This window comes from Salvelinus alpinus, chromosome 5, assembly GCF_045679555.1.
Source record: "Salvelinus alpinus chromosome 5, SLU_Salpinus.1, whole genome shotgun sequence".
Taxonomy (NCBI): Eukaryota; Metazoa; Chordata; class Actinopteri; order Salmoniformes; family Salmonidae; genus Salvelinus; species Salvelinus alpinus.
Window position 1 is genome coordinate 66,117,043 of NC_092090.1, and position 27,994 is coordinate 66,145,036.

A 27,994-nucleotide genomic window follows, 5' to 3' on the forward strand; every position below is an offset into this window, starting at 1 on the left:
AGGACAGTTAATGAAAATGTATGAAAACATGACGTTAGTGTTGTTTGGTTTAATGTCATATTGGTAAGATGGAGGACAACAGATATTTCTGCATGACCTTAATTACAAACATACTAAGCATACAGGTACACAGTGCACTCAGACAAAAAGTGTGGTTTCCGTTCACATGCATGTTTCTGTTTTGGTTTCATGTCACAAAACCTTGATGGAAATAGTTGTAATGATGAAATAATGTAAGAATGTGCATTCAGCTCAGTGATCAAATTACTCAGACTGTATTTTCCTACTGAAAACTTGTGAATTCCCTACCAAATGGAATATACATTTTTAAGTTTGTTTAACTGTGAGAAAAGTTTTACTTCCTCTCACATGTGTTACTTCACTTTCAATTTCCTGATTTATTTTGTAAGTGGGGTTTGTGCTCTCTCACCCCACTCCTCCCTTCCTTTCCTAGATGTCCTGCATGAAAGTTTCATATTATGACTGTGCTATGTCAGTTATCATAAGTGGAATGTAGGTTTACATCAACTGTAACTCTTATGGTGAGCGTTATTTATTATGTATTATAACTGAATTAATACAGACTAAGGCTGTGAGTTAAACTAGAATTGAAATACAGTATTAACAGAACAGGGTGTACACTAGAAGCACAAGGAATTTGGGATGGAAGTTGGTAGCCCATAACTAAATTGTTTCAGAGCCACGCTACTGACCGTTGCTGACAGTGAACACAGACAAGGACCCATTGTTTGAGTTTTGGAGCCTGTTGAATGTTGGCCAAATTGTCATAAAATGCAGTTTTTGTTTTCAATCCCCTCTACTAATGTGTTTGATGCTTTATCAAAAGGCAAACCATGGTCATATAGCCCACTCATTAGACTAGCTACTGTTATAGTAGCGGTGGTGGAAAAAGTACTCAAAGTCATAATTGAGTAAAAGTAAAGATACCTTAATAGAAAATGACTCAAGTAAAAGTGAAAGTCATCCAGTAAAATATTACTTGAGTAAAAGTCTAAAAGTATTTGGTTTTAAGTATAATTAAGTATCAAAAGTAAATGGAATTGCTAAAATGAACTTAACTATCAAAAGTAAAAGTAATATTCAATATTCAATATTTTATGCAAACCAGACAGCAAATTTTTTATTTTTTATTTTATTATTTACGGAGATCCAGGGGCACACTACAACACTCTGACATTAATTCACAAACAAAGCATTTGTGTTTAGTGATTCCGCCAGATCAGAGGCAGTAGGGATGACCAAAAAATGACTTAAGTAATACTTTAAAGTATTTTTACTTAAGTACTTTACACCACTGGATAGTAAGCCTAGGTGAAAGTAAAAGGCAACGGCTGAATATGAATATATAATGAAGGCTTTATAACACTCGTCAAAAGCCTGTAAAATCTGTAGATTTTCAAATGATAGGGAAGGTGTAAGGTTTTGCCCTTTCACTTATGTAGTATGATCACGCATCTAATATTACGGACCAGTATTTAAATTCCGTGACATTACGGCCGCGACGTCACAGTGTCTGTTCTGCTGACTTCCAGAAAAGGGGTGGGTGTCACCCGACCCGACCAGCAGACTTCAGTGAAAGTGGGCGAGAGTAGATCAGGAAATATAAAGAATATCGACTAAAATAAAGATTGCAACGAACTGTAGCCAACTGCAAATGAGATAAGGTTAAAATACAAGTTTGTGATATCGGAAAATCATCTTGGATAAAGACAACATTTGTTTGAAAACAAAAGTTTACGCCAAGACGCAATGCATTGTGTTCAGTGACAGTTTACGACGGGAATAGAGATAGTAACGTGAAAGCAATGGTAAGTTTCTATGATTTTTTTTGACAAATAAAGGATTAAGAAATACTATATTTATATATGTTTATGTATTCATCATTTTGTTTATTAACCTCAATATTGCACAGACCTGTAAGAAGCGTTTCTTTATCACTGTATGTGTATAGCCTACATTAGGCTACAGCCTGGCTTTGAATTGCGATAGACCGTTTTCCTACATTGAACTTGACTGTTATGTAACCTTCATCGTGTGATACAGTTACCTTTACTTAAAAATATTCCCTTTTATAGTTTTTATTTGATTTGGATTTGACTTATGAGAGATCATACACAATTCAAACAAATTCATGCAAATAGATTATTTCATATAGACAGGGTTGGGTAGGTTACTTTCTAAATGTAATCCGTTACAGTTACTAGTTACATGTCCACAATTGTAATCGGTAACTTAACTTGTTGAAGTTTACATAGCTGGCCATATATGGATGTTAATTTTACTTTATGGGTTGGTTATTTAGGCTTCTTCTAACCCATCGCCTTCTACTTCATATAATAAAACGATTAAGTTATAAGTTATATCTTTACATTAATAAAAACCAAAGTCTATCAGAATTCCAGTCATTCCAAAAAAAATTATACCCCTTGATCTTCAAGAACAGGATTTGGAATTATGGAAATATAGATTAGCCAAATTGTTTCACCTGAGCATAACCCCAAAATCAAGGACTTATTAGCCACCAGGGGCCTGTTGCACAAAACTAGGATAAGGGATTAAGCCAGGATATCTTGGTGATCCTGGCTCAATTGATCCGTAATCCGGTTGCACTAAAGATGGATAGGGGGCAGGAGGATATGTTATGGTATAAATTACCATGGAGATTTATTCTGTGGAGCTAGCCTGCTCCAGACCAGGCTAAATTCCAGGATCTATTTAATCTCATCCCTAATGTCAGTCAGCAGTCACCACAAATGGAAACCAATAGTTATTTCACTGCTCACTATACATTGTTATCACATATAACTAGACCCACTGTTATTATTTAAACGTTTGTGATCATTAATTTCAATGATTTTGGATAAAAAATGATTTTTAGATGATGTTGCTATCATTAGATAATTTACAGTTTCCCATAGACTATAAGGCTATATATAAAATGATAGAATATTAGGGCCACAGAGGGGAAAAAAACACAAGTCATAATATTGTAACCAGTTGTTTTAAAGGAGGACAGTTGTTAAAATGACAGATGTGGGGCATTTCGTGAAATTGTACTTCAGTATGGTTTCATAAACAAAGACATGCTGATGTGCCAGAATATTAAGTATCACATTGTCATAAGTATCAAAACTGTAAAAACAATATGTAGCTTTTCTGCAGAAAGAACCAGCCTCATAAATGTATGACTTTATCCTTTTTCTTCAGTGTGGCCCTAGTACTCTGTCATATAAACAAATACACATTCCATATGAATATAAAAACACAATGTGTAACATTATGTTCCTTTATTGAATAAGGACAAAACAAAGCAGGTAAACCATCAGCTCCTTTCGAAACTGAAGTCACAGTGACTCTACAAGATGGAAAGCACAGAATCCAAGCATATTATACAAAATGATACATACACATTCAAAGGTCTGTATATAACACACCCTGCATGTCTGCACACTAAAATAAATGCAGGACAAATCCATACACATCAACTGAACAGACAAATGAATGGATGCAGTAGCCTCCCTGCAGCCTTGTATTACACACAGTATACCGCACAAACATCATAAGAGGCCAAATTCGTCAAAAAACGAACCCAAAAAAACCCAAATTCCTCTGCCACCGCAGGACATATTTAACCAAAATTGAAAGCACACATACTAACTAAAATAATTCAACACATATTGGTCCCTCAGCAGCCGACCACTGTCGTCATCAGGGAAGATTGCCGGATTGTCCCAGTCCATGGCTGGTGGCACTCTGGGGGCCCTCTCCTTCCTCAGGCAGGCCACATTGTGGAGGACAGCACAAGCCACAGTAATATCACATGCCCTAACAGGGCTGACCCTTAATTTGTGAAGGCAGTGAAAGCGTGCCTTCAGGAGGCCAAAGGTCATTTCAACTCTGGCCCTGGTCCTGGCATGGGCATGGTTGTAGGCCTGCTGTGCTTCCTGGGGGTCTGTGAAAGGTGTCAGGAGAAAAGGCTGGCAGCCATACCCCCTGTCTCCCAGCAACACACCAGAGAATTCACCTGTCAACACAAAATCTCATCATTACTACCTCATAAACACAGTGATATTCTTGACACAGCCATGATGGTTATAAATAGGGGTTGTGTGGCTTACCTTGTGATAGGCACTGATAGATTTCAGAGGCCCGAAAGATTCTGGAGTCATGGACTGAGCCAGGCCATTTTGCCACAACATTGCTGATCACACAGTCAGCATTGCAGACCATCTGAAATCATAAGATGAGGAATATTACACCAATCAATGCACATCACTGGCAATGCATATGTAACGGCGGTCCTCCTCCTCTTCTACCGAAAAGGAGGAGTATTGATCGAACCAAGGCGCAGTGGAGTTTGAACACATATTTATTAAACGAAAACACGAACTTAACTAAACTAACAAAACAACAAACGGTGTAGACAGACCTATACGACGAACTTACATAAAACAAGAAGAACGCACGAATAGGAAACATAGGCTACACAAAACGAACAAACCGTAAACAGTCCCGCGTGGTGTACAGACACAGACACGGAAGACAATCACCCACAACGAACACTGTGACAACGCCTACCTAAATATGACTCTTAATTAGAGGAAAACGCAAACCACCTGCCTCTAATCAAGAGCCATACCAGGTCACCCAAAACCAACATAGAAACAGATAACATAGACTGCCCACCCAAAACACATGCCCTGACCATAAACACATAAAAAACAACATAAAACAGGTCAGGACTGTTACAGAACCCCCCCCTCAAGGTGCGAACGCCGGGCGCACCAGCACAAAGTCCAGGGGAGGGTCTGGGTGGGCAGTTGACCACGGTGGTGGCTCCGGCTCAGGACGCTCTCCCCACACCACCATAGTCACTCCCCTCTTCTGTCTACCCCTTCCACTGACCACCCTAAAACTACCTTCCCCTAAATAAACGGCCAGCACCGGGACAAGGGGCAGCACCGGGACAAGGGGCAGCACCGGAACAAGGGGCAGCACCAGGATAAGGACCAGCACCGGAATAAGGGTCAGCACCGGGACAAGGGGCAGCACCGGGACAAGGGGCAGCACCGGAACAAGGGGCAGCACCGGGACAAGGGGCAGCACCGGGACAAGGGGCAGCACCGGGACAAGGGGCAGATCCCGGCTGAAGGACTCTGGCAGGTCCTGTTTGGACGGCTCTGGCAGGTCCTGGCTGGACGGCTCTGGCAGGTCCATGCAGGCTGACGGCTCTCGACGCTCATGGCAGACTGACGGCTCTCTACGCTCATGGCAGGCTGACGGCTCTCTACGCTCATGGCAGGCTGACGGCTCTCGACGCTCATGGCTCTCTGACGGCTCTGGCTGCTCATGGCTCTCTGACGGCTCTGGCTGCTCATGGCTCTCTGACGGCTCTGGCTGCTCATGGCTCTCTGACGGCTCTGGCTGCTCATGGCTCTCTGACGGCTCTGGCTGCTCATGGCTCTCTGACGGCTCTGGCTGCTCATGGCTCTCTGACGGCTCTGGCTGCTCATGGCTCGCTGGCGGCTCTGGCAGATCCTGTCTGGTTGGCGGCTCTGGCAGATCCTGTCTGGTTGGCGGCTCTGGCAGATCCTGTCTGGTTGGCGGCTCTGGCAGATCCTGTCTGGTTGGCGGCTCTGGCAGATCCTGTCTGGTTGGCGGCTCTGGCAGATCCTGTCTGGCGGGCGGCTCTAGCGGCTCCTGTCTGGCTGACGGCTCTAGCGGCTCCTGTCTGGCGGATGGCTCTGTAGGCTCATGGCAGACGGGCGGCTTTGCAGGCTCATGGCAGACGGGCGGCTTTGCAGGCTCCTGGCAGACGGATGACTCAGATGGCGCTGGGGAGACGGATGGCTCAGATGGCGCTGGGGAGACGGATGGCTCAGATGGCGCTGGGGAGACGGATGGCTCTGGCCGGATACGGCGCACTGTAGACCTGGTGCGTGGTGCCGGAACTGGAGGCACCGTGCTAATGATAAGCACCTTCCTACTAGTGCGGGGAGCAGGAACAGGGCACACTGTACTCTCAAAGCCTACTCTATCCCTGATGCGAGGTACCGGCACTGGTGACACCGGGCTGAGGACAAGCACATCAGGATTAGTAGGGGGAGAAGATACAGTGTGTTCAGGGCTCTGGAGACGCACAGGTGGCTTAGTGCGTGGTGCCGGAACTGGAGGCACCGGGCTAGATACACGCACTACAGGGAGAGTGCGTGGAGGAGGAACAGGGCTCAGGATACGCACTGGTAGCCTAGTGCGTAGTGTATACACTGTAGGTACTAGGCTGGGGCGGGGAGGTGGCGCCGGAAATACCGGACCGTGGAGGCGTACTGGCACTCTTGAGCATTGAGCCTGCCCAACCTTACCTGGTTGAATGCTCCCGGTCGCCCGACCAGTGGGGGGAGGTGGAATAACCCGCACCGGCCTATGTAGGCGAACCGGGGAAACCATGCGTAAGGCCGGTGCCATGTATGCCGGCCCGAGGAGACGCACTGGAGACCAGACGCGTTGAGCCGGCCTCATGACACCTGGCTCAATACCCAATCTAGCCCTACCAGTGCGGGGAGGTGGAATAACCCGCACTGGGCTATGCACTCGTACAGGAGACACCGTGCGCTCTACTGCGTAACACGGCGCCTGCCCGTACTCCCGCTCTCCACGGTAAGCCTGGGAAGTGGGCGCAGGTCTCCTACCTGCCCTTGGCCCACTACCTTCTAGCCCCCCCCCCAAGAAATTTTTGGGAATTACTTACGGGCTTTTTGGGCTTCCGTGCCAGACGCGTTCCCTCATAGCTCCGGTTCCTCTCTCCGGTAGCCTCTGCTCTCCTCAGTGCCTCCAGCTGTTCCCATGGGAGGCGATCCCTACCAGCCAGGATCTCCTCCCAAGTGTAGCAACCCTTTCCGTCCAATATATCGTCCCATGTCCATTGCTCCTTCTTTTCCTGTCCCTTCCTCCGTTGACTCCGCTGCTTGGCTCTGGTATGGTGGGTGATTCTGTAACGGCGGTCCTCCTCCTCTTCTACCGAAAAGGAGGAGTATTGATCGAACCAAGGCGCAGTGGAGTTTGAACACATATTTATTAAACGAAAACACGAACTTAACTAAACTAACAAAACAACAAACGGTGTAGACAGACCTATACGACGAACTTACATAAAACAAGAAGAACGCACGAATAGGAAACATAGGCTACACAAAACGAACAAACCGTAAACAGTCCCGCGTGGTGTACAGACACAGACACGGAAGACAATCACCCACAACGAACACTGTGACAACGCCTACCTAAATATGACTCTTAATTAGAGGAAAACGCAAACCACCTGCCTCTAATCAAGAGCCATACCAGGTCACCCAAAACCAACATAGAAACAGATAACATAGACTGCCCACCCAAAACACATGCCCTGACCATAAACACATAAAAAACAACATAAAACAGGTCAGGACTGTTACAGCATAGTGTTCGTCAATGGACAATATCAAAAAGTTATGTTCACCTGAACATTAATGCTGTGAAAGGATTTCCTATTCACAAAATCGGCCTCATGGGCACCTGAGGGGGCTTTTATCCTTATGTGTGTGCAGTCCACTGCACCAATGACATTGGGGAAACCTGTCACACAAAGTAATGAGTATCCTACTATGTGTTAACAGTTGTCCTGTAATTTGTAGATCCTCTTACCTGCAATCCTATAGAACTCCTCTTTGATGTCACAGAGTCTTCTGTGGCCAGGGAAGGAGATGAAGACATCTGCTAATGCTTTGATAGCCAGACACACACTCCTTATTGTGCGGCAAATTGTGGCCTTGTTCAGCTGTTCTGCATCCCCCACTGAGTACAGGAAGGCTCCACTAGCAAAAAAGCGCAAGGCCACACAAACCATTTGCTCCACACTCAGTGCATGGCTCCGTGCAGTGCGGTGCTTAATCCTGGGACCCAGTAGTCTGCATAGATACCTGATGCCATCTGCAGAAAACCTGTATCTTTCATATAGATGGTCATCAGGGAAGGCCAGTGGGTCCAACCGGTCCCTGAAGACCCTTTCTCGCCTGAAGGCTCTCCTCAGCACAAGTGCTTCTTCATCCACCACATCTCGCACGAATGGGCATGCCATTGTCAGAGCAGAAAGGAACACACAATTTTGGGCCTTCATATAGGCTAGTGGCCACACCTGGTGCTGGGGGGGTGGGCAAAAGAGGGCGATGCCTTATAACAATGACTTGGTTGTACTGATTGCTGGGAAAATAAAAAAAACCTTAGAAAGATGCCACCGTCCTGTGTGCTCACAATAAGAGCTCATATGTCATGGCTCACTTGACTTTACGAGAATATACCTAATTTTTATTTTGAGCTGTGTCATCTTCTTGGAGCTGGGGGAGGAAAGAAAAATAATGAATAATACATTTGTGTTACAGTTAGCATACAGTGTACATTGAAGGCATATCTCACCTCCCTCTCAAGTTTTTTTATTTCAAGGTCCAGTTTCCTAATTGTCCTCTTTTTTATTTCGGACTCCAGTGCAAGATTTTCCATCTTTTTCTTCTTGTACTGAATGTCTATGTCTGCCAGTTCTATTTGGCGCCGGAGGTGGTTGCCATACAACTTTCTAAAGGCTTGTGAGCTCTGTGAACACAATACAATTAGCGCAGCTGGAATTTGGCAGGATGTGGTGTCCTTTTATTAATACGCACTATGTTGCCAGGCTGGTTTTCCCACTGTATAGCATCTGGGTCCTGTAAAAGAAATTAGATTTTTTGATTTTGATGAGGACTCCTCACCATTGTAGAGTAAATAGTACTTTCACAGTCTTAACATGATACCTCATGCCTTCTGGAATCCAGAGAGATGGTCTCCTCCTCATCATCGTCTCCATCATGTGCTGTTGCTGCTGCACTGGGGCCTTCACCCTATCACATTTAATCGGATTCATATTGAAGCTAGTAGACAAGACATGCCAGGCCTACAGTATGCCTTTGATGGAGTACTCACTGGATCAGCATCGTCTGGTGCTTGTGCTGGTGGCTCTAACAGGAACACAGTGCTGCCAGACACTGCAAGGCAATAGGTAAACCAAAGTCAGACAGTCCAAATTGATTCAATATGAATGTGGTTGTATCCCATGTAGAGATGGAAGGACATACCTTGAATGAAGCGGGTGGCATCTTGGGAGGAACCTATGCTCGTCTCTTTCCCCCCAGGGATCCCCTCTAAGACGGGCCTGCCTTTATTTAGCTCCAAGGCCATGTCCTCTGCTGGGGTAAGGTCAGCCTTTGGTGACCCACCACCCGTGCCTTGTCTGTGGGTATTCTTTTTCACTGCTAAAACAGTACAGACAATGTGTGAGCAGGCACCTTCTGGGTACAATATATGCTTGTGCTTTGTTAAATATTAGTCAGGGACCATACCATTCTGCAGAATGTTCTTGTATTTGATTTTGACCTGCTGCCATGTCCGTTTTGGCCCGTTCATGTTTAATCTACACACACACACACACACACACACATTTAATGGAGTCACACTGCAAAAAATTACTTGGTATTTTTGTCTTGTTTTCAGTAAAAATATCAAAAAATTTATCATAGCTTTATACAGTGTGATGGAGTTACTTTACACAATTTCACTCATATCTGCAGTGCATTTCAATTAAAAATTTAACCGTTTCATAATTACAGTACAACTGCATTTTTGGAGATGTGAATTAAATATTTGAATTGTAATTGTGATGTTTCAGCGGAGCGGTGAGTGTGTAATTGTGCACTACTTACGCATTCAGGCGGTCTGCAATACTTTGCCACGCTTTTTCTCTTTGCTTTATCACTGTGGCGGTGTTGCCTTTCTTCTTAATTATATCTTTTACCTCCTCGTATGCCTCCATGAGGATTTGTGCTTCCGACGGGGAAAAGTACGCGGCTCTAGTTGCCATGGTAAATCAGTTAATCTGTGATCTGTGGCGGGTCTATTTGAGTGAGCCGTGAGCGCGCACCTATCCAGGATTGGTTTCACCTGGCTTAATGAATCCGTGTCTGCTCATCCTGGCTTGGTCTTTGTGCAACCAATTAAGCCTGGACGCACATGTTTTGGCTTCATTGAGCTCAGCTGAGTCATTTATCCCGGATGTCTTAATTCTACTTTTGTGCAACAGGCCCCAGCCCTACTCTGTTGTTTATGATTTTGTTGTCATGGCGGACTGATTGGGCTCATTGATTTGAGTTGAAAAATAATGCTGCGCTCATGGAATGGCATGCTTTGAGCCATATTGAAAAGTGCTGTTTACATGTGATAAATGTATGCCATATTCTGCATTTGCTATAGGCCTATTGTTTACCTTTTTGTTGGTGACACTTTGATATCTTGATAATATGCAGATGAAACAATAACAAAACTGTCACCCCGCCTTTGTTTTGGTAAAAAGCTGAGGGATGGGCCTGGAGAAATGTAGCCACTCTCAGATTAATAGACAGAGCTGTAGATGCAATGACTGACCATCCATGATATGAAAATGTATGTTTTAACCATGTTATGAGGCTATACGGTGTTTGTTTACATTTACAATGTTTACAAACATTGGAGAAAAACAAACGTATATTTTGGTTTCTCATGGAGTGTGACAGTTGAACTAAGCTCATGAGGCATTTATAAGTTACATTCTTCAAGAATCAATGGATATACATTACCGGTCAAAAGTTTTAGAACACCTACTCATTCAAGTGTTTTTCTTTATTTGTACTATTTTCTACATTGTATAATAATAGTGAAGACATCAAAACTATGAATTAACACATATGGAATCATGTAGTAACCAAAAATATATTTTATATTTTAGATTCTTCAAAGTAGCCACCCTTTGCCTTGATGACAGCTTTGCACACTCTTGGCATTCTCTCAACCAGCTTCATGAGGTAGTCACATGGAATGCATTTCAATTAACAGGTCTGCCTTGTTAAAAGTGCAGTCACAAAAACCATCAAGTGCTATGATGAAACTGGCTCTCATGAGGACCGCCACAGGAATGGAAGACCCAGAGTTACCTCTTCTGCAGAGGATAAATTCATACGAGTTACCAGCCCAAATAATGCTTCACAGAGTTCAAGTAACAGACATCTCAACATCAACTGTTCAGAGTAGACTGTGTATCAGGCCTTCATTGTCAAATTGCTGCAAAGAAACCACTACTAAAGGACACCAATAAGAAGAAGAGACTTGCTTGGGCCAAGAAACACGAGCAATGGACATTAGACCGGTGGAAATTTGTCCTTTGGTCTGGAGTCCAAATTTGAGATTTTTGGTTCCAACCGCTGTGTCTTTGTGAGATGCAGTCTGGGTGAACGGATGATCTTCGCATGTGGGGTTCCCACCATAAAGCATGGAGGAGGAGGTGTTATGGTGTGGGGGTGCTTTGCTGATGACACTGTCTGTGATTTATTTAGAATTCAAGGCACATTTAACCAGCATGGCTACCACAGAATTCTGCAGCGATAAGCCATCCCATCTGGTTTGGGCTTAGTGGGACTATCATTTGTTTTTCAACAGGACAATGACCCAAACACACCTCCAGGCTGTGTAAGGGCTATTTTACCAAGAAGGAGAGTGACGAAGTGCTGCATCAGTTGACCTGGCCTCCACAATCCTCCGACCTCAACCAAATTGAGATGGTTTGGGATGAGTCGGACCGCAGAGTGAAGGAAAAGCATCCAACAAGTGCTCAGCATATGTGGGAACTCCTTCAAGACGGTTGGAAAATCATTCCAGGTGAAGCTGGTTGAGAGAATGCCAAGAGTGTGCAAAGCTGTCATCAAGGCAAAGAGTGGCTATTTGAAGATTCTCAAATATAAAATATATTTTGATTTGTTTAACACTTTTTTGGTTACTACATGATTCCATATGTGTTATTTCATTCCATTCACTCTTGGCATTCTCTCAACCAGCTTCACCTGGAATGATTTTCCAATTATTTAAAGTGGCATTGTTTAAAGTGACTAGTGATCCATTTATTAAAGTGTCCAGTGATTGGGTCTCAATGTAGGCAGCAGCCTCTCTGAGTTAGTGATTGCTATTTAGCAGTCTGATGGCCTTGAGGAATGAAGCTGTTTTTCAATCTCTCGGTCTCAGCTTTGATGCACCTGTACTGACCTCGCCTTCTGGATGATAGCGGTGTGAACAGGCAGTGGCTCGGGTGGTTGTTGTCCTTGATGATCTTTTTGGCCTTCCTGTGACATCTGGTGCTGTAGATGTCATGGAGGGCAGGTAGTTTGCCCCCGGTGATGCGTTGTGCAGACCGCACCACCCTCTGGAGAGCTTTGCGGTTGAGGGCGGTGCTGTTGCTGTACCAGGCTGTGATACAGCCCGACAGGATGCTCTCAATTGTGCATCTGTAAATGTTTGTGAGTGCTTTTGGTGACAAGCCAAATTTCTTCAGCCTCCTGAGATTGAAGAGGCGCTGTTGCGCCTTCTTCACCACGCTGTCTGTGTGGCCCAGGAACATAAAACTTTCTACCTTCCCCACTGCTGTCCCTTCGATGTGGATAGGGGGATGCTCCCTCTGCTGTTTCCTGAAGTCCACAATCATCTCCTTTGTTTTGTTGACGTTGAATGAGAGGTTGTTTTCCTGACACCACACTCCAAGTGCCCTCACTTCCTCCCTGTAGGCTGTCTCGTCGTTGTTGGGGATCAAGCCCACTACCATTGTGTCGTCTGCAAACTTGATGATTGAGGTAGAGGAGTGCATGGCCACGCAGTCGTGGGTGAACAGGGAGTACAGGAGGGGCCCCAGTGTTGAGGGTCAGCAAAGCAGAGATGTTGTTTCCTACCTTCACCACCTGGGGGCGGACCGTCAGAAAGTCCAGGACCCAGTTGCACAGGGCGGGGTTGAGATCCAGGGCCTCCAGCTTGATGATCCCGTGTGGCTCAGTTGGTAGAGCATGGCGCTTGCAACGCCAGGGTTGTGGGTTCATTCCCCACGGGGGGACCAGGATGAATATGTATGAACTTTCCAATTTGTAAGTCGCTCTGGATAAGAGCGTCTGCTAAATGACTTAAATGTAAATGTAATGATGAGCTTGGAGGGTACTATGGTGTTGAATGCTGAGCTCTAGTCAATGAAGAGCATTCTTACATAGGTATTATTTTTGACCAGATGGGATAGGGCAGTATGCAGTGTGATGGCGATTGCGTCATCGGTGGACCTGTTTGGGCGGTATGCAAACTGAAGTGGGTCTAGGGTGGCCGGTAAAGTGGCGGTGATATGATCCTTGACTAGCCTCTCAAAGCACTTCATGATGACAGAAGTGAGTGCTTTGGGGCGGTAGTCATTTAGTTCAGTTATCTTTGCCTTCTTGGGTATAGGAACAATGGTAGCCATCTTGAAGCATGTGGGGACAACAGCCTGGGATAGGGAGCGATTGAATATGTCCGTAAACACACCAGCCAGCTGGTCTGCGCATGCTCTGAGGACGCGGCAATGGATGCCGTCTGTGCCAGCAGCCTTGCGAGAGTTAAGAAGTTTAAATGTTTTACTCACCTCAGCCACGGAGAAGGGGGGGCGCAGTCTTTGTTAGCGAGTCGCGACAGTGGCACTGTATTATCCTCAAAGCGGGCAAAGAAGGTGTTTAGTTTGTCTGGAAGTGTGACGTCAGTGTCCGTGACGTGGCTGTTTTTGTACTCAGGGATTTCCTGTAAACCCTGCCACATACGTCTCGTCTCTGAGCCGTTGAACTGCGACTCCACCTTGTCCCTGTACTGGAATTTCGCTTGTTTGATTGCTTTGCGGAGGGAATAATTACACTGTTAATATTCAGCCATATTTCCAGACCTATTTCCATGGTTAAATGCGGTGGATCGCGCTTTCAATTTTGAGCGAATGCCGCCATCCATCCACGGTTTCTGGTTAGGGTAGGTTTTAATAGTCACAGAGGGTACAACATCTCCAATGCACTTCTTTATAAACACACTCATCGAGTCAGCGTATAGGTCAATGTTGTTCTCTGAGGCTGATCGGAACATATTCCAGTCCGCGTGATCAAAACAATCTTTAAGCGTGGCTTCCAACTGGTCAGACCAGCGTTGAATGGTTCTCGTCACTGGTACATCCTGGTTGAGTTTCTGCCTATAAGACGGAACGAGCAAGATGGTGTCATGGTCGGATTTGCCGAAGGGAAGGCGGGGGAGGGCTTTGTATGCATCGCGGAAGTTAGAGTAGCAGTGTTCGAGATTATTAGCCCTGCGTGTCATGCAATCAATATGCTGATAGAATTTAGGTAGCCTTGTTCTCAAATTTGCTTTGTTAAAATCCCCAGCTACAATAAATGCAGCCTCCGGATATATACAGTGGGGAGAACAAGTATTTGATACACTGCCGATTTTGCCGATTTTCCTACTTACAAAGCATGTAGAGGTCTGTAATTTTTATCATAGGTACACTTCAACTGTGAGAGACGGAATCTAAAACAAAAATCCCGAAAATCACATTGTATGATTTTTAAGTAATTAATTCGCATTTTATTGCATGACATAAGTATTTGATACATCAGAAAAGCAGAACTTAATATTTGGTACAGAATCCTTTGTTTGCAATTACAGAGATCATACGTTTCCTGTAGTTCTTGACCAGGTTTGCACACACTGCAGCAGGGATTTTGGCCCACTCCTTCATACAGACCTTCTCCAGATCCTTCAGGTTTCGGGGCTGTCGCTGGGCAATACGGACTTTCAGCTCCCTCCAAAGATTTTCTATTGGGTTCAGGTCTGGAGACTGGCTAGGCCACTCCAGGACCTTGAGATACTTCTTACGGAGCCACTCCTTAGTTGCCCTGGCTGTGTGTTTCGGGTCGTTGTCATGCTGGAAGACCCAGCCACGACCCATCATCAATGCTCTTACTGAGGGAAGGAGGTTGTTGGCTAAGATCTCGCAATACATGGCCCCATCCATCCTCCCCTCAATACGGTGCAGTCGTCCTGTCCCCTTTGCAGAAAAGCATCCCCAAAGAATGATGTTTCCACCTCCATGCTTCACGGTTGGGATGGTGTTCTTGGGGTTGTACTCATCCTTCTTCTTCCTCCAAACACGGCGAGTGGAGTTTAGACCAAAAAGCTCTATTTTTGAATCATCAGACCACATGACCTTCTCCCATTCCTCCTCTGGATCATCCAGATGGTCATTGGCAAACTTCAGACGGGCCTGGACATGCGCCTGCTTGAGCAGGGGGACCTTGTGTGCGCTGCAGGATTTTAATCCATGACGGCGTAGTGTGTTACTAATGGTTTTCTTTGAGACTGTGGTCCCAGCTCTCTTCAGGTCATTGACCAGGTCCTGCCGTGTAGTTCTGGGCTGATCCCTCACCTTCCTCATGATCATTGATGCCCCACGAGGTGAGATCTTGCATGGAGCCCCAGACCGAGGGTGATTGACCATCATCTTGAACTTCTTCTATTTTCTTCTATTTTCTAATAATTGCGCCAACAGTTGTTGCCTTCTCACCAAGCTGCTTGCCTATTGTCCTGTAGCCCATCCCAGCCTTGTACAGGTCTACAATTTATCCCTGATGTGCTTACACAGCTCTCTGGTCTTGGCCATTGTGGAGAGGTTGGAGTCTGTTTGATTGAGTGTGTGGACAGGTGTCTTTTATACAGGTAACGAGTTCAAACAGGTGCAGTTAATACAGGTAATGAGTGGAGAACAGGAGGGCTTCTTAAAGAAAAACTAACAGGTCTGTGAGAGCCGGAATTCTTACTGGTTGGTAGGTGATCAAATACTTATGTCATGCAATAAAATGCAAATTAATTACTTAAAAATCATACAATGTGATTTTCTGGATTTTTGTTTTAGATTCCGTCTCTCACAGTTGAAGTGTACCTATGATAAAAATGACAGACCTCTACATGCTTTGTAAGTAGGAAAACCTGCAAAATCGGCAGTGTATCAAATACTTGTTCTCCCCACTGTAGTTTACAGTTTACATAGAGTCCAGTGAAGTTCCTTGAGGGCTGTCTTGGTGTCTGCTTGAGGGGGATTGTACACAGCTGTGACAATAACTGACGAGAATTCTCTTGGTAGGTAAAATGGTCGGCATTTGATTGTAAGGAATTCTAGGTCGGGTAAGCAGAAGGACTTGAGTTCCTGTATGTTGTTATGATTACACCATGAGCCGTTAATCATAAAGCATACACCCTCGCCCTTCTTCTTCCCAGAGAGATGTTTATCTCTGTCGGTGCGATGCATGGAGAAGCCGGGTGGCTGAACCGATTCTGACAACATATCCCGAGAGAGCCATGTTTCTGTGAAACAGAGAATGATACAATCTCTGATGTCTCTCTGGAAGGCAACCCTTGCTCGAATTTCGTCTACCTTGTTGTTAAGAGACTGGACATTGGCGAGTAGTATACTCTGGAGCGATGAGCGATGTGCACGTCCATGGAGCCTGACCAGGAGGCCGCTCCGTCTGCCCCTTCTGCGGCGACGTTGTTTTGGGTTGGCTACTGGGATTAGATCCATTGTCCTGGGTGATGGTCCGAACAGAGGATCCGCTTCGGGAAAGTCGTATTCTTAGTCGTAATGTTGGTAAGTTGACGTTGCTCTTATATCCATTAGTTCTTCCCGGCTGTATGTAATAAGACTTAAAATGTCCTATTTCCTGGAAGGGGCAGCAGTTCCTGTGTGAAGACTTTGTCGCCAGTTGATTTTTAAACAGACTATTGTTCAGCTATTAAAACTTAACTGGTGGTGCGAACTAAATCAGTGCCATGCATATCCTCAAACTTTATGTCTCAGTCCAATTTAACTACAGCAATCCAGATGTAGTCTTATTCACCATATGACAGCTGTAATAGCGAATATAAATGGGAAAGAAATGCAGCTTTTACTAAAGCTTGTATAACTCATGATGCATTGACCGGTAACTTATAACAGCTAGTCCTAACTTGTCACTACGAGGGCACTGAACTAGTGTTCTAACCTCATCATATCCCACTATGTTTGTGTGTATGAAAGGGTGTCAAAGAAGTAATGACAGTGAAATATGAAATCATCAGAGTCGCTGAGATTGCACTTGTTTTGTTCAGTCTCTTGGTTTCCTGCATGAAAAGTACTCACAGTGGGAGGCCATTCCTTCTCTTGCTAGAACAAAAGTGGTACCAAAGACAGTACAGTATGAAGATAGGCAGTAACTGCTTCTCCAATATAAATAAAAAATATAATATAAATATAAATCCGCAATGCACACAAACCTAAATACTTCCTCAAAGCTAGCTAACCACTCTAGCTAGTATTGACATTATATTTAAATCACAAGTTTGGGATTATGGAGAGGGAATTGAATTGTTTCTTTGTTATCTTGCTAGGTCGTTATCTAGCTATAGCCACCTGGAACGTTTCAACAATGGCTTTTTACAAAATAGCAATATTAGCTAGCTAGCTAACATTGGAATCTAGACCATAAACTAAGCAACACACACAGACATGCATTGCCAAACAATGCTACTGCCACCGTCTGGTTTGAGTATTTTAACAAGGCTGAGTGGCTAACGATGTCAAGGTCTCTGCTGTGTGAACACAAAAGAGATTGACTGCCTACATTCTGTTCAGAAGTGCTAAGTACTGTCGGCGGGAAAACGTTTGACAATCCTACCGGTGTGTCTGAGCTTTAGTGTTAGAGCACTCAGCATCCTTGACTCCTGAATCACTCACTTCCCTGTCCGGCTCAGAGGGCAATCGGTCAAGGACAGTCCCATCAGGATATAAATCAAGCTCTGCACAACCTATTATTAAATATCCTGTTTACGTTTTTAGTAACTTGAGATTTGCGTCTTCTGTTGATATCAATACATGATCTAAGTGTGCACATCTCAGTTAGGATTCGGCCCTTATAGTTTATAGTAGATTTTGGTGGCCTCCAAGAGTGTCATTGTCACAGTGGGTTGTTCAACCTTCGTTGCCCCAGGCTAAAGTGGTTTATTTGTTTGGAGAGCTGTAGGGTGCTGCCATGTTCCTCCAGACAGACTCTGAGGTTACAGAAAACAGAGTAATCCAGATGTCCAGGAAAACCTGCCCCACTTCAGTTGTTGGCTGTCATATTCCTGTTCTGTCTTGTTTGCTCTATGGAAACGTAATCTCTCAGCCAATATGACTAATGATTAATGTTACTGTGTTAACAATGCACTATTGTTAACCATTGCATAGGTTACACAACATAAGAAATACAAAATATTACCTTTAACATGGTGACACAAAGATAGGGACAAATCTATAAAGAAAAATGTGTGAGCTACAGTTGTAATTATCTTAATTTGATCACCCTTTTGCAGGATAACCTTCCTGCAACGCAGGAAATTTAAAACATTTAGTGTATTAAGAGGTTTAAAAAGGCTTTTAAAGTTTATAATTTCCACTTTGAAATTCCTTTTACGAGAAATGCATCAATCTCTACAAAAATGTCCATGAATTATAATCCACATAATTATTCACATTTACTGTTGCTGCAGGATTATTTTCCTGCTGTAGGAAACTAGCTCAAGTTAAGATCCTACATCTGTACACACACTATGGTGCTTATGATGATTGTTCAATCATTGTGTCAATCAATTTGTTCAAACCAACCCCTATTCAAATAAACCATTAATGAAATATACACCAAATCGGAAGTGGTTCCATGATTTATCTTCCATTAACCCCAAACTGTTTGTTGTGTGTTCAGGAGAATGGGAAGAACCGCCTGCAGCAGGCCCAGAAGGAGGTGGAAGAGGTGAAGGTGATCATGCTAGATAATCTCAACAAGGCTGACGAGAGGTCAGGCAAGCTGGGAGAACTGGAGAACAGGGCCGATGAACTTCTGGAGAAGGTGATTGAAGTTTATGGGTGTGTCCCAAATGGAGCCCTATTCTCAGAGAGCTCTGGTCAAAAATGGTGCACTATATCGGGAATAAGGTGCCATTTGGGATGTACCCTAGATGTAATAATAGATGTCTTTAATGGAACCAAATCATGACTTAAAACAAAGCATTCGTAATATGAAGACACTGACTTTGAAGGTCTTACTTTGATGATTCCAATGCTATCATACACAAATAGCACAATAGGGTTCTCCTTTGGATTCTCCAGCTTTGGTGTCTCATGAAAGTGTTTTCCAATGTTCCATGGTTCAAAACAAGTCCTGGGAATAGGCAGGAAATGTCATATTGGTGTTTATAAATATACTTTAGGTGGAATTGGAGAGGGGAAATAATGTACAATTTACATCCTGGTTGTGGTTTAAGGTGATATTTTTAGAAAGGTATTTCCTATTGTTGTAAGATGAATTAAACCCACTAGTCTCCCTCGGTATAGAGAGAGGGGTGTCCAGGATGTGCCACAGGGTGCATGTCCGTCCTGGTCCATCCTGGGGTCAACCAACCAGGTCACAGCTTTCCCACATTTCTCCCCAGCCAGGCTTACATCACAACAACCACATAGTTCTCTGAGGACTCGCTAGGTGGCTGACTGGGGTTGCATCCCAAATAGCACATTATTCCCTATATAGTGCACTACTTTTGACTAGAGCCCACATGGGACACAGCCATAGTTCTCTGAGGACTGGCTGGCTGACTGGGTTACTGGGAAAAATAAAACAGAAGTGTCAAGAAAAACTAAAACACCAGTCTCGATTCATTGGAAGATCATTGGGAAAGTAGAGTGCACTGTAACTAAAGGCTTCTGTCTAGCAAATTGTCAAGAAATGGCAAGTTTCATGACAGAATAGTTCTTTCTGGATTTTAAAATATGTACAATGCACCATAACCTCAATTGCACGGATAAAGCAGATCCCCCTTCCCCCATATTCTGACAGATATAGATGCATAGAGTCTTGGTATTAACATCCTACTATCTTGATATTAACATCTTATAATTATGTGTTTTCAGAGTAAGGCTTTCTCAAAGTCTGCTGGAAAAGTTAAACAACAGAAGTGGTGGGAACACATGAAAATGAAAGTGTTGCTGACCGGTATAGGGGTTGTCGTGGCAGCCATCATCATTGCGATTGTTTTATGGTCAGTGTTTAGATATGACGGCCTCAGCTCAAACAACAGCTCCACTGCTGTAGAGCAGCCCACCTCAGGGCCTTAGGACCATAGACTGTCTGTCAGAGCAAAGGCCATGGAGGAAATTAAGATGGAAGATGAAGATGGAGACAGGGGCAAGCGAGGCCTCCCCGGGAAATAAGGAGTCAATCAGACAAGAATAGTGGATGTAGATGAATATATAGTTTTATTAACCTGGTCCCAGATCTGGGACCAAACATTTGGCATGACATTGAGCAACAAGGAGTTGGTATGATGATAGCACAAACATGCTTTCCACCTGAGCCCAATATAGGTTTTGTGGGTTGGCTTTTCTTAACTTTTTAATCTGTGATATTGTTTATTTTTAGAGGCATTTTAGGCTCCGTGCTCAGTGTGTAGATCGTTGAATGAAATGGTACCATCACTAGCTCAGCTGCTTCCCAATTCAGTATCGCCTTCAACTGGCCGTAGTTGGTCAGGCTCACTAGTTTCACATTCATACTCAGAAATGCTTCAGCCTTACCATAGGATTTGGTATATGTGAATGTTTGGTCAATTCAAATCAAAAATATTGTGCCTTTGGTATGTTGGATGAATTGTGTATCCTTTTTTTTTCAGTATTCCATGTAAGCTGTAAAAGGGACATCACAAAATTATAATTGCCATGACATTTTATGAGTAAGTCATTTCATGTCATTCTTCCCTTTTTTCTGGGCAAAAGAAACATAAGAAAAGGAACATAATTTTATTTATATACAAAACACTTGTGTTTGAGGACAGCTTGTTTCTGTGGGCAATGCAATGTGAGTATTTATGTTACATGTGTCATTCATTAGCCTACAGGTAAGCAATGTGTACAGTATCAAAAACCGCTGCAGAGAAATTGCATCATGTCTTCACTTATCTTCTTAACATATGAGTTTGTCATTTTGGTGTCCTCTCTATTTGTAACCGCATCCCCATGCTCAATTGTTAGCCGGCTGGTGGATGAGATTACCCTATTTGTTACTGACTTTCCTTTCCCAATTGTTTTTTTTACCCTTGAGCTATTACCATCTCAAATACATGTAAAACTGTAGTGCACAATTTGTAAAATAAAAAATAAATTGATAAGTTATCTCTGTGGAGCATTTTGATTGAGTTTGTACAATGCATTCGGAAAGTATTCAGACCCCTTGACTTTTTCCACATTTTGTTATGTTATAGCCTAATTTTATAATGGATTTAATTGTATTTTTCCTTCTTCAATCTGCACACAATACCCCATAATGACAAAGCAAAAACAGGTTTAGACATTTTTGCAAATTTATTCAAAATAAAAAACTGAAATATTACATTTACATAAGTATTCAGACTTACTTAAGTATTCAGACTTCACTCAGTACTTTGTTGAAGCACCTTTGGCAGCGATTACAGCGTCGAGTCTTCTTGGGTATGACACTACAAGCTTGGCACACCTGTATTTGGGGAGTTTCTCCCATTCTTCTTTGCAGATCCTCTCAAGCTCTGTCAGGTTGGATGGGGAGCTTTCCTGCACTGATATTTTCAGTTCTCCAGAAATGTTTGATCGGGTTCAAGTCTGGGCTCTCGTTGGGCCACTCAAGGACATTCAGACGTGTACCGAAGCCAGTCCTGCGTTGTCTTGGCTGTGTGCTTAGGGTCGCTGTCCTGTTGGAAGTTGAATCTTCGCCCCAGTCTGAGGTCCTGAGCACTCTGGAGCAGGTTTTCATCAAGGATCTCTCTGTACTTTGGTCCGTTCATCTCCCAGTCCCTGAAAAACATCCCCACAGCATGATGCTGCCACCACCATGCTTCACCGTAGGGATGGTGCCAGGTTTCCTCCAGGCGTGACGCTTGGCATTCAGGCCAAAGAGTTCAATCTTGGTTTCATCAGACCAGAAAATCTTGTTTCTCATGGTCTGAGAGTCCTCTAGTTGCCTTTTGGCAAACTCCAAGCGGGCTGTTATGCGCCTTTTACTGAGGAGTGGCTTCTGTATGGCCACTCTACCATAAAGGCCTGATTGGTGGAGTGCTGCAGAGATGATTGTCCTTCTCTCATCCCCACAGAGGAACTCTGGAGCTCTGTCAGAGTGGCAATCGGGATCTTGGTCAACTCCCTGACCCCAATTCCAATTGCTCAGTTTGGCCAGCTCTAGGAAGAGTCTAGGTGGTTCAAAATGTCTTCCATTTAAGAATGATGGAGGCCACTGTGTTCTTGGGGACCTTCAATGCTGCAGAAATGTTTTGGTACCCTTCCCCAGATGTCTGCCTCGACACAATCCTGTCTCGGAACTCAATTCCTTCGACCTCGTGGCTTGGTTTTTGCTCTGACATGCACTGTCAACAGTGGGACCATATATAGACAGGTGCGTGCCTTTACAAATCATGTCCAATCAATTGAATTTACCACAGGTGGACTCCAATCAAGTTGTACAAACATCTCAACAATGATCAATGGAAACAGGATACACCTGAGCTCAATTTCGAGTCTCATAGCGAAGGGTCTGAATACTTATGTAAATAAGGTATTTCTGTTTTTTATTTGTAATAAATTTACCCAAAATTCTAAAAACCTGTTTTCACTTTTTCATTATAGGGTATTGTGTGTAGATTGATGAGGAACATGTTTTATTTGATCCATTTTAGAATAAGGCTTTTACAAAACAAAATGAGGAAGTCAAGGGGTCCAATGCAATGTACATAAAAAGCATTTGACAGGGTTACGGAAGTTATCATGAAGTAGCCCCATATTGTTTTAATATAGAATACTGAACTATGAACACCAATACAAAACAATAAACGTGAACAAACCGTAACAGTCCCGTGTGGCACAAACACTGACACAGGAAACAATCACCCACAAAATACCCAAAGAACATGGCTGCCTAAATATGGTTCCCAATCAGAGACAACGATAAACACCTGCCTCTAATTGAGAACCAATCTAGGCAACCATAGACTTACATAAACACCTATAATGAACACAACCCCATAACTCTACAAAAAAACCCTAGACAGTACAAACACCCTAGACGAGACAAAAACACACAAACCACCCTCGTCACACCCTGACCTAACCAAAATAATAAAGAGAACAAAGATAACTAAGGCCAGGGTGTGACAAATTTACACATCATAAAGTGACTTTGTATTACAGAGAGAGAGAGCTGCTGACAAGTTAAATAGACAGAGAGTGAGAGACAGAGAGAAAGAGAGCTGACAGGTTAACAGCTGCAAACTGGATCAGTCCTCGATAACCAAACCCCTATTTCAACTACTATCAATAATAATCCCAAACCAACCCTGTACCATATCTTGTTATCCTAAACCCCTCCCATACATATGATTTATACCGCTTTTAACGGCATCTTATAGATTTTATGTATTTATAACAAATCAAAACTGGAATTTGTATTCAAAACAAAGGTTGTAAAAATATGATACACATTTATAGAATAAATCATATCTAGTTTGATGATTCTGTGACAAACTGTGAATTAGTTATTGATTTATACAGCTTTAAATTGCATTTTAAAGATGTTATGTATTTCCATAAAATCAAAACTGGATTTTTTTATTCAAAACAAAGGTTGTAAAAGTATGCTAGACATTTATAGAATAAATCATATATTATAAATCAAATGTTATGTGACAATCAATGAATTAGTTATTGATTTTTTTACAATTGAAATGGCTTTTGGCAAATGTCTGTTGAATGTCTGATGAATGTCTGTTGAATGTTCGAATGTGTGAATATAAAACCAACTTTACCTTGGTCAAATATCTTTGGGTGTAGCTAGCTGGCTAGTTGCTGCATGTTTCAGGTTATGCCAAAACACAGGTAATATAAGCCAACTTTTGTATAACTTTAATTAGATTTCTCAGTATAGCACAGTATATTCACTGTCGTGTCTTTGTATTCAAGAATTTGGCTAAAACAGCTCAATAAAGAGTGATTGAGCAGCATAGGGGTTAGCTAACTAGCCACTATATCTAGCTAAATGTGTAACGTTAACTAGTTAGCTAACATTATTGAATCAACTGAAAATGGGAAGGTAACTTGTGCTTTGAGTGTAATTCTGCTAAATCTCGTTTTAGCCAGGTCAAAATTAGTCAAATGCGCTTAGTTTCATGCCTAGCTAGTAGCTAGCTAATGTCGCTAACTAAGGAAAATACAGTAGTTTGATGTTACACAGATTTGTAAACAGAAGATGGCTATTTACTTTGATGAACATGACTGTGAACCAACGAATCCTGAAGAACAGTACCGCAAGAATGCACTGCCAGAGCTGGCCAGGTGAGAATAAAATAATCTAGCTAGCTAGCTGCCAGCTCAAGGGAGACACAACACAATCTTGCCAGAAGATACCGACCCTACGCTTGTTTACACTGATCTACACTGGGGTCAGAACTCAATCATGGGTACATTAATAAGAAGACACCAGTGGAGAATGCGCAAGATATGGGTCGGAAAACGTACTTCTATGCAGTGATGGGATATGTCACTGTACCCCAAATTTGACCTTTATCCACACTGCTCCAACGAGAATATTGAAATACTGCTAGTTTTCCTGGAAAATTGCCCTTTTCGTGCTAGCTAGCAGGAGCCACAGCAGCCATTATCGAATGGCACATCACCTAGAACAACAAATGGGCCGATTGGCTGACACTAACATTCCAAAATGGCTGCAGTGGTTAATGTTATTGGCTTGAATGAGGACTAAAAGGGCACTTTTCCAGGAAAACTAGAAGTATTTCAATCTTCCTGATGGAACAGTGTGGATAAAGGTTACATTCAGAGTATAGTGGCACATCCCATCCCTGCATTGAGGTAAGTTTTCCGACACATATCTCGCGCCGGCTCCACAGTGTCTTAATGTAACCATGATTGTGTTCCGACCCATAGTGCAGTGTATACATGTGTAGGGTCTGTATCTTCTGGCAAAACACAATCCAGTCTGTATTTTGCATCACTGCCACTGAATGCCTGTTGACCTCTGTGTAGGTCTTTGATGCAGGGCCTGGACATTGACTCAGGAGCATTTCACCTATCAGACTGGGACCAGCATCTTCCTCCCCCAGCTGCTAAAACAGCAGTCCAAACCTTACCTGTGGTTGTCATATCCCCAGAGCAAGCAGGTGAATCCTGCTGCCTGCATAAACTACCCTCTTTAGCTGTGAACAACCTTTGGGAATTATAGGCTACTGTCTCTTCAAAAATGAGACAACAATAATGTGTTCTCGTATGTGGTAATACATTTCAGTTGGCTACTTCTCAGAAAGTATTAAACTGTCAAAAGGAGTAAAACAAGGTTGTCCACTATCGGCATATCTTTTTATTATGGCCATCGAAATGTTAGCTATTCAAATCAGATACAACAATAATATCAAGGGGCTAGAAATCTAGGGCTTAAAACAAAGGTGTCATTGTACGCAGATGATTCATGTTTTATTTTAAATCAACAATTTGGATCCCTCCATAGGCTCATAGAGGATCTAGATAATTTTTCTAACCTCTCTGGATTACAACCAAATGATGATAAGTGTTGGGTATTGGATCACAAACAAATTCAACTGTTACATTACTGTGTACATTACCAATAAAATGGTGGACATACTCAGTATTTATCTTCCGAAAGAAAGAAATTATCTCACTACAATACATTTTTATAGAAAGTTAGCAAAAATAGATCATATCTGGCTACCATGGAGTGGAAAATAGTTGTCTATTGTGAAAAAAAATCACCCTGATTAACTCTTTATTTATATCCCAGTTTACTTATTTGCTTATGGCCCTGCCTACACCTAATTACTTGTTTTTTAAATGATATGAGCAAAACATATTCCAGTCTATTTGGCATGGCAAACCAGACAAAATTAAATGGGCCTATTTATATAATGAATATGAATTTGGAGGGCAGAAATTATTAAATATTATAGCATTAGACCTCTCACTAAAGGCTTCAGTCATACAAAAGATATACTTACATCCAAATTAGTTATCTAGCAGATTAGTAAGAATGGCTCAACCCGTGTTCAAGAATGGCCTTTTTCCCTTTATTCAGATTACAACCTCTCACTTTCGGTTATTTGAAAATGATATCCTCTCCAAAATATTGCTGTTTTTAAAACAAGCCATAGAAAGTCGGTTGCAATTTCGGATCAATCCACCAGAAAAGACACAACAAATATTACAACATATATTATGGTTTAACTCAAATATACAAATGGGTTGAAAAAAAAATGTACAGTGTAATCTTGGTAAGTTATATCATATATAGGACTGGTGGAGTTATGTCACACATGCAGCTAACAAAAATATATGGAAATGTCTGCTCTATCCAAAATTACAACCAACTAATTGCAGCATTACCGCAAAAATGGAAGAGGCAAGTGGAAGGGGGAGAAAGTAAGGAACTTGTCTGTCGGCCCTGCATTAAATATCAACATTTTAAATATATATATTTAAAATAATATATATATTTTTTTTTAAATATGTGGGATTGGAAATGATTCAGAATATTACATTCATAGAAGAAGCAATCTATTTGCAATGTTGAAGCTGATCCACCCCGTTAAAAAATATTTGATTATTTAAAAAAAAATTCTGTGGAATTCATTATAATTGCTCGCACGACAACCAATGTAGTCTGTAAGTGTAGTCTATTGTCTGTGATTGAACTCCCTCTCTCCCATCATCCAGCAAAGGGCTGAAGTGTCCTGTGTGTTTGCTGGAGTTTGAGGAGCAGGAGACAGTGCGGGAGATGCCCTGCAAAGACCTCTTTCACTCTGGTTGTATCCTGCCCTGGTTAAGGAAGTTGAGGGCCTGGCCACTGAATCGACACACACACACGGATCAATTCTGTCGATTATGATGTGAATTTACTATTTACCTGAACAATATATAACCCTTGGAGAATCCTAACCTTTGCTGTGTATCTTTATAGGCCAATTCTTGTCCGCTATGCCGACTCGAGCTACCAACCGACAATCCAGAGTATGAGGAGTTTAAGACGGACAAGGTGTGTGTGGAACTCTGGCATGGGAAATCATAATCATAATGCTTGTCCCATTTAGAGTTGAGACTTTGGATGTGTCCCAAATGACACCCTCTTTCCTATTTAGTGTCCTATGGGCCCTGGTCAAAACTGTATAGGGAATAGGGTGCCATTTGGCTGATTTGGGACACAGAAATGGTCAGCGTCAGCCTGTTACGAAACCTGTTAAAGGATAAGAGAAAACAGAGGGAACATAGACTGGAGTATCTACATGTAGCCATGTACACAGTGGCTCAGAGCACACTTATTGCTTATTTCACATTTATTGCATTGGGTCGCAATAGAATTGACAATTGACAAAAGATGCAAAAAAATATTGTTTAGCTATTATGTTTTATCGTGTGTATTGTAAATATGTCAGTTTTATATACAGTCAATTGTACAAAGACCTGTTTTTTGATACAGATATACAGTGGGGAGAACAAGTATTTGATACACTGCCGATTTTGCAGGTTTTCCTACTTACAAAGCATGTAGAGGTCTGTAATTTTTATCATAGGTACACTTCAACTGTGAGAGACGGAATGTAAAACAAAAATCCAGAAAATCACATTGTATGATTTTTAAGTAATTAATTTGCATTTTATTGCATGACATAAGTATTTGATCACCTACCAACCAGTAAGAATTCCGGCTCTCACAGACCTGTTAGTTTTTCTTTAAGAAGCCCTCCTGTTCTCCACTCATTACCTGTATTAACTGCACCAGTTTGAACTCGTTACCTGTATAAAAGACACCTGTCCACACACTCAATCCAACAGACTCCAACCTCTCCACAATGGCCAAGACCAGAGAGCTGTGTAAGGACATCAGGGATACAATTGTAGACCTGCACAAGGCTGGGATGTGCTACAGGACAATAGGCAAGCAGCTTGGTGAGAAGGCAACAA

The 27,994-nt window shown here is 42.7% G+C and overlaps 3 protein-coding genes and 1 long non-coding RNA gene across 6 annotated transcripts; 2 read left to right on the top strand and 2 right to left on the bottom strand.

Moving 5' to 3' along the window:
* Nucleotides 1–1,548: 1,548 nt before the first annotated feature.
* On the top strand, nt 1,549–21,163 carry LOC139576540 (vesicle-associated membrane protein 5-like). The gene is made up of 3 exons (XM_071402754.1): nt 1,549–1,829; nt 18,705–18,848; nt 19,907–21,163. The coding sequence occupies exons 1-3, from the start codon at nt 1,827–1,829 to the stop codon at nt 20,108–20,110; spliced, it is 351 nt and encodes a 116-aa protein (XP_071258855.1). The 5' UTR covers nt 1,549–1,826; the 3' UTR covers nt 20,111–21,163.
* LOC139576541 (uncharacterized) lies at nt 3,294–4,265 on the bottom strand. The gene is made up of 2 exons (XR_011675138.1): nt 4,140–4,265; nt 3,294–4,045 (listed from the first exon to the last, which is right to left on the bottom strand). It is a non-coding gene; the product is annotated as an uncharacterized lncRNA (long non-coding RNA).
* On the bottom strand, nt 4,311–10,164 carry LOC139576539 (myb/SANT-like DNA-binding domain-containing protein 4). Of its 3 annotated transcripts, none has more exons than XM_071402753.1 (7): nt 9,786–10,164; nt 9,426–9,496; nt 9,162–9,335; nt 9,010–9,071; nt 8,841–8,927; nt 8,470–8,753; nt 4,311–8,390 (listed from the first exon to the last, which is right to left on the bottom strand). In XM_071402753.1, the coding sequence occupies exons 1-6, from the start codon at nt 9,941–9,943 to the stop codon at nt 8,661–8,663; spliced, it is 645 nt and encodes a 214-aa protein (XP_071258854.1). In that variant the 5' UTR covers nt 9,944–10,164; the 3' UTR covers nt 4,311–8,390; nt 8,470–8,660. The 3 variants fall into 3 exon arrangements, 2 of the variants coding, with proteins under 2 accessions (XP_071258854.1, XP_071258853.1); XM_071402752.1 differs by having other exon boundaries at nt 9,162–9,338; XR_011675137.1 differs by having other exon boundaries at nt 4,311–7,632; nt 7,702–8,390; nt 8,470–8,927; nt 9,162–9,338; nt 9,426–10,164.
* Nucleotides 21,164–23,811: 2,648 nt separating the features above from the next.
* Nucleotides 23,812–27,991, top strand: LOC139576542 (E3 ubiquitin-protein ligase RNF181-like). The gene is made up of 5 exons (XM_071402755.1): nt 23,812–23,887; nt 24,243–24,343; nt 25,052–25,185; nt 26,755–27,068; nt 27,866–27,991. Exons 2-4 carry the CDS (start codon nt 24,258–24,260, stop codon nt 26,919–26,921), a joined length of 387 nt encoding a protein of 128 aa, XP_071258856.1. The 5' UTR covers nt 23,812–23,887; nt 24,243–24,257; the 3' UTR covers nt 26,922–27,068; nt 27,866–27,991.
* Nucleotides 27,992–27,994: the final 3 nt, after the last annotated feature.

Coding starts and splice junctions, on each gene's coding strand:
- LOC139576539 (XM_071402752.1), bottom strand. CDS start 9,943: ATGGCAACTAGAGCCGCGTACTTTTCCCCGTCGGAAGCACAAATCCTC. Junction 9,497..9,785: donor ATTGCAGACCGCCTGAATGC/GTAAGTAGTGCA, acceptor GTGTGTGTGTAG/ATTAAACATGAACGGGCCAA. Junction 8,928..9,009: donor CACCAGACGATGCTGATCCA/GTGAGTACTCCA, acceptor TAAATGTGATAG/GGTGAAGGCCCCAGTGCAGC.
- LOC139576540 (XM_071402754.1), top strand. Junction 18,849..19,906: donor CCGATGAACTTCTGGAGAAG/GTGATTGAAGTT, acceptor ATGTGTTTTCAG/AGTAAGGCTTTCTCAAAGTC.
- LOC139576542 (XM_071402755.1), top strand. CDS start 24,258: ATGGCTATTTACTTTGATGAACATGACTGTGAACCAACGAATCCTGAA. Junction 24,344..25,051: donor GCACTGCCAGAGCTGGCCAG/GTGAGAATAAAA, acceptor ACCTCTGTGTAG/GTCTTTGATGCAGGGCCTGG. Junction 25,186..26,754: donor CATATCCCCAGAGCAAGCAG/GTGAATCCTGCT, acceptor CATCCAGCAAAG/GGCTGAAGTGTCCTGTGTGT.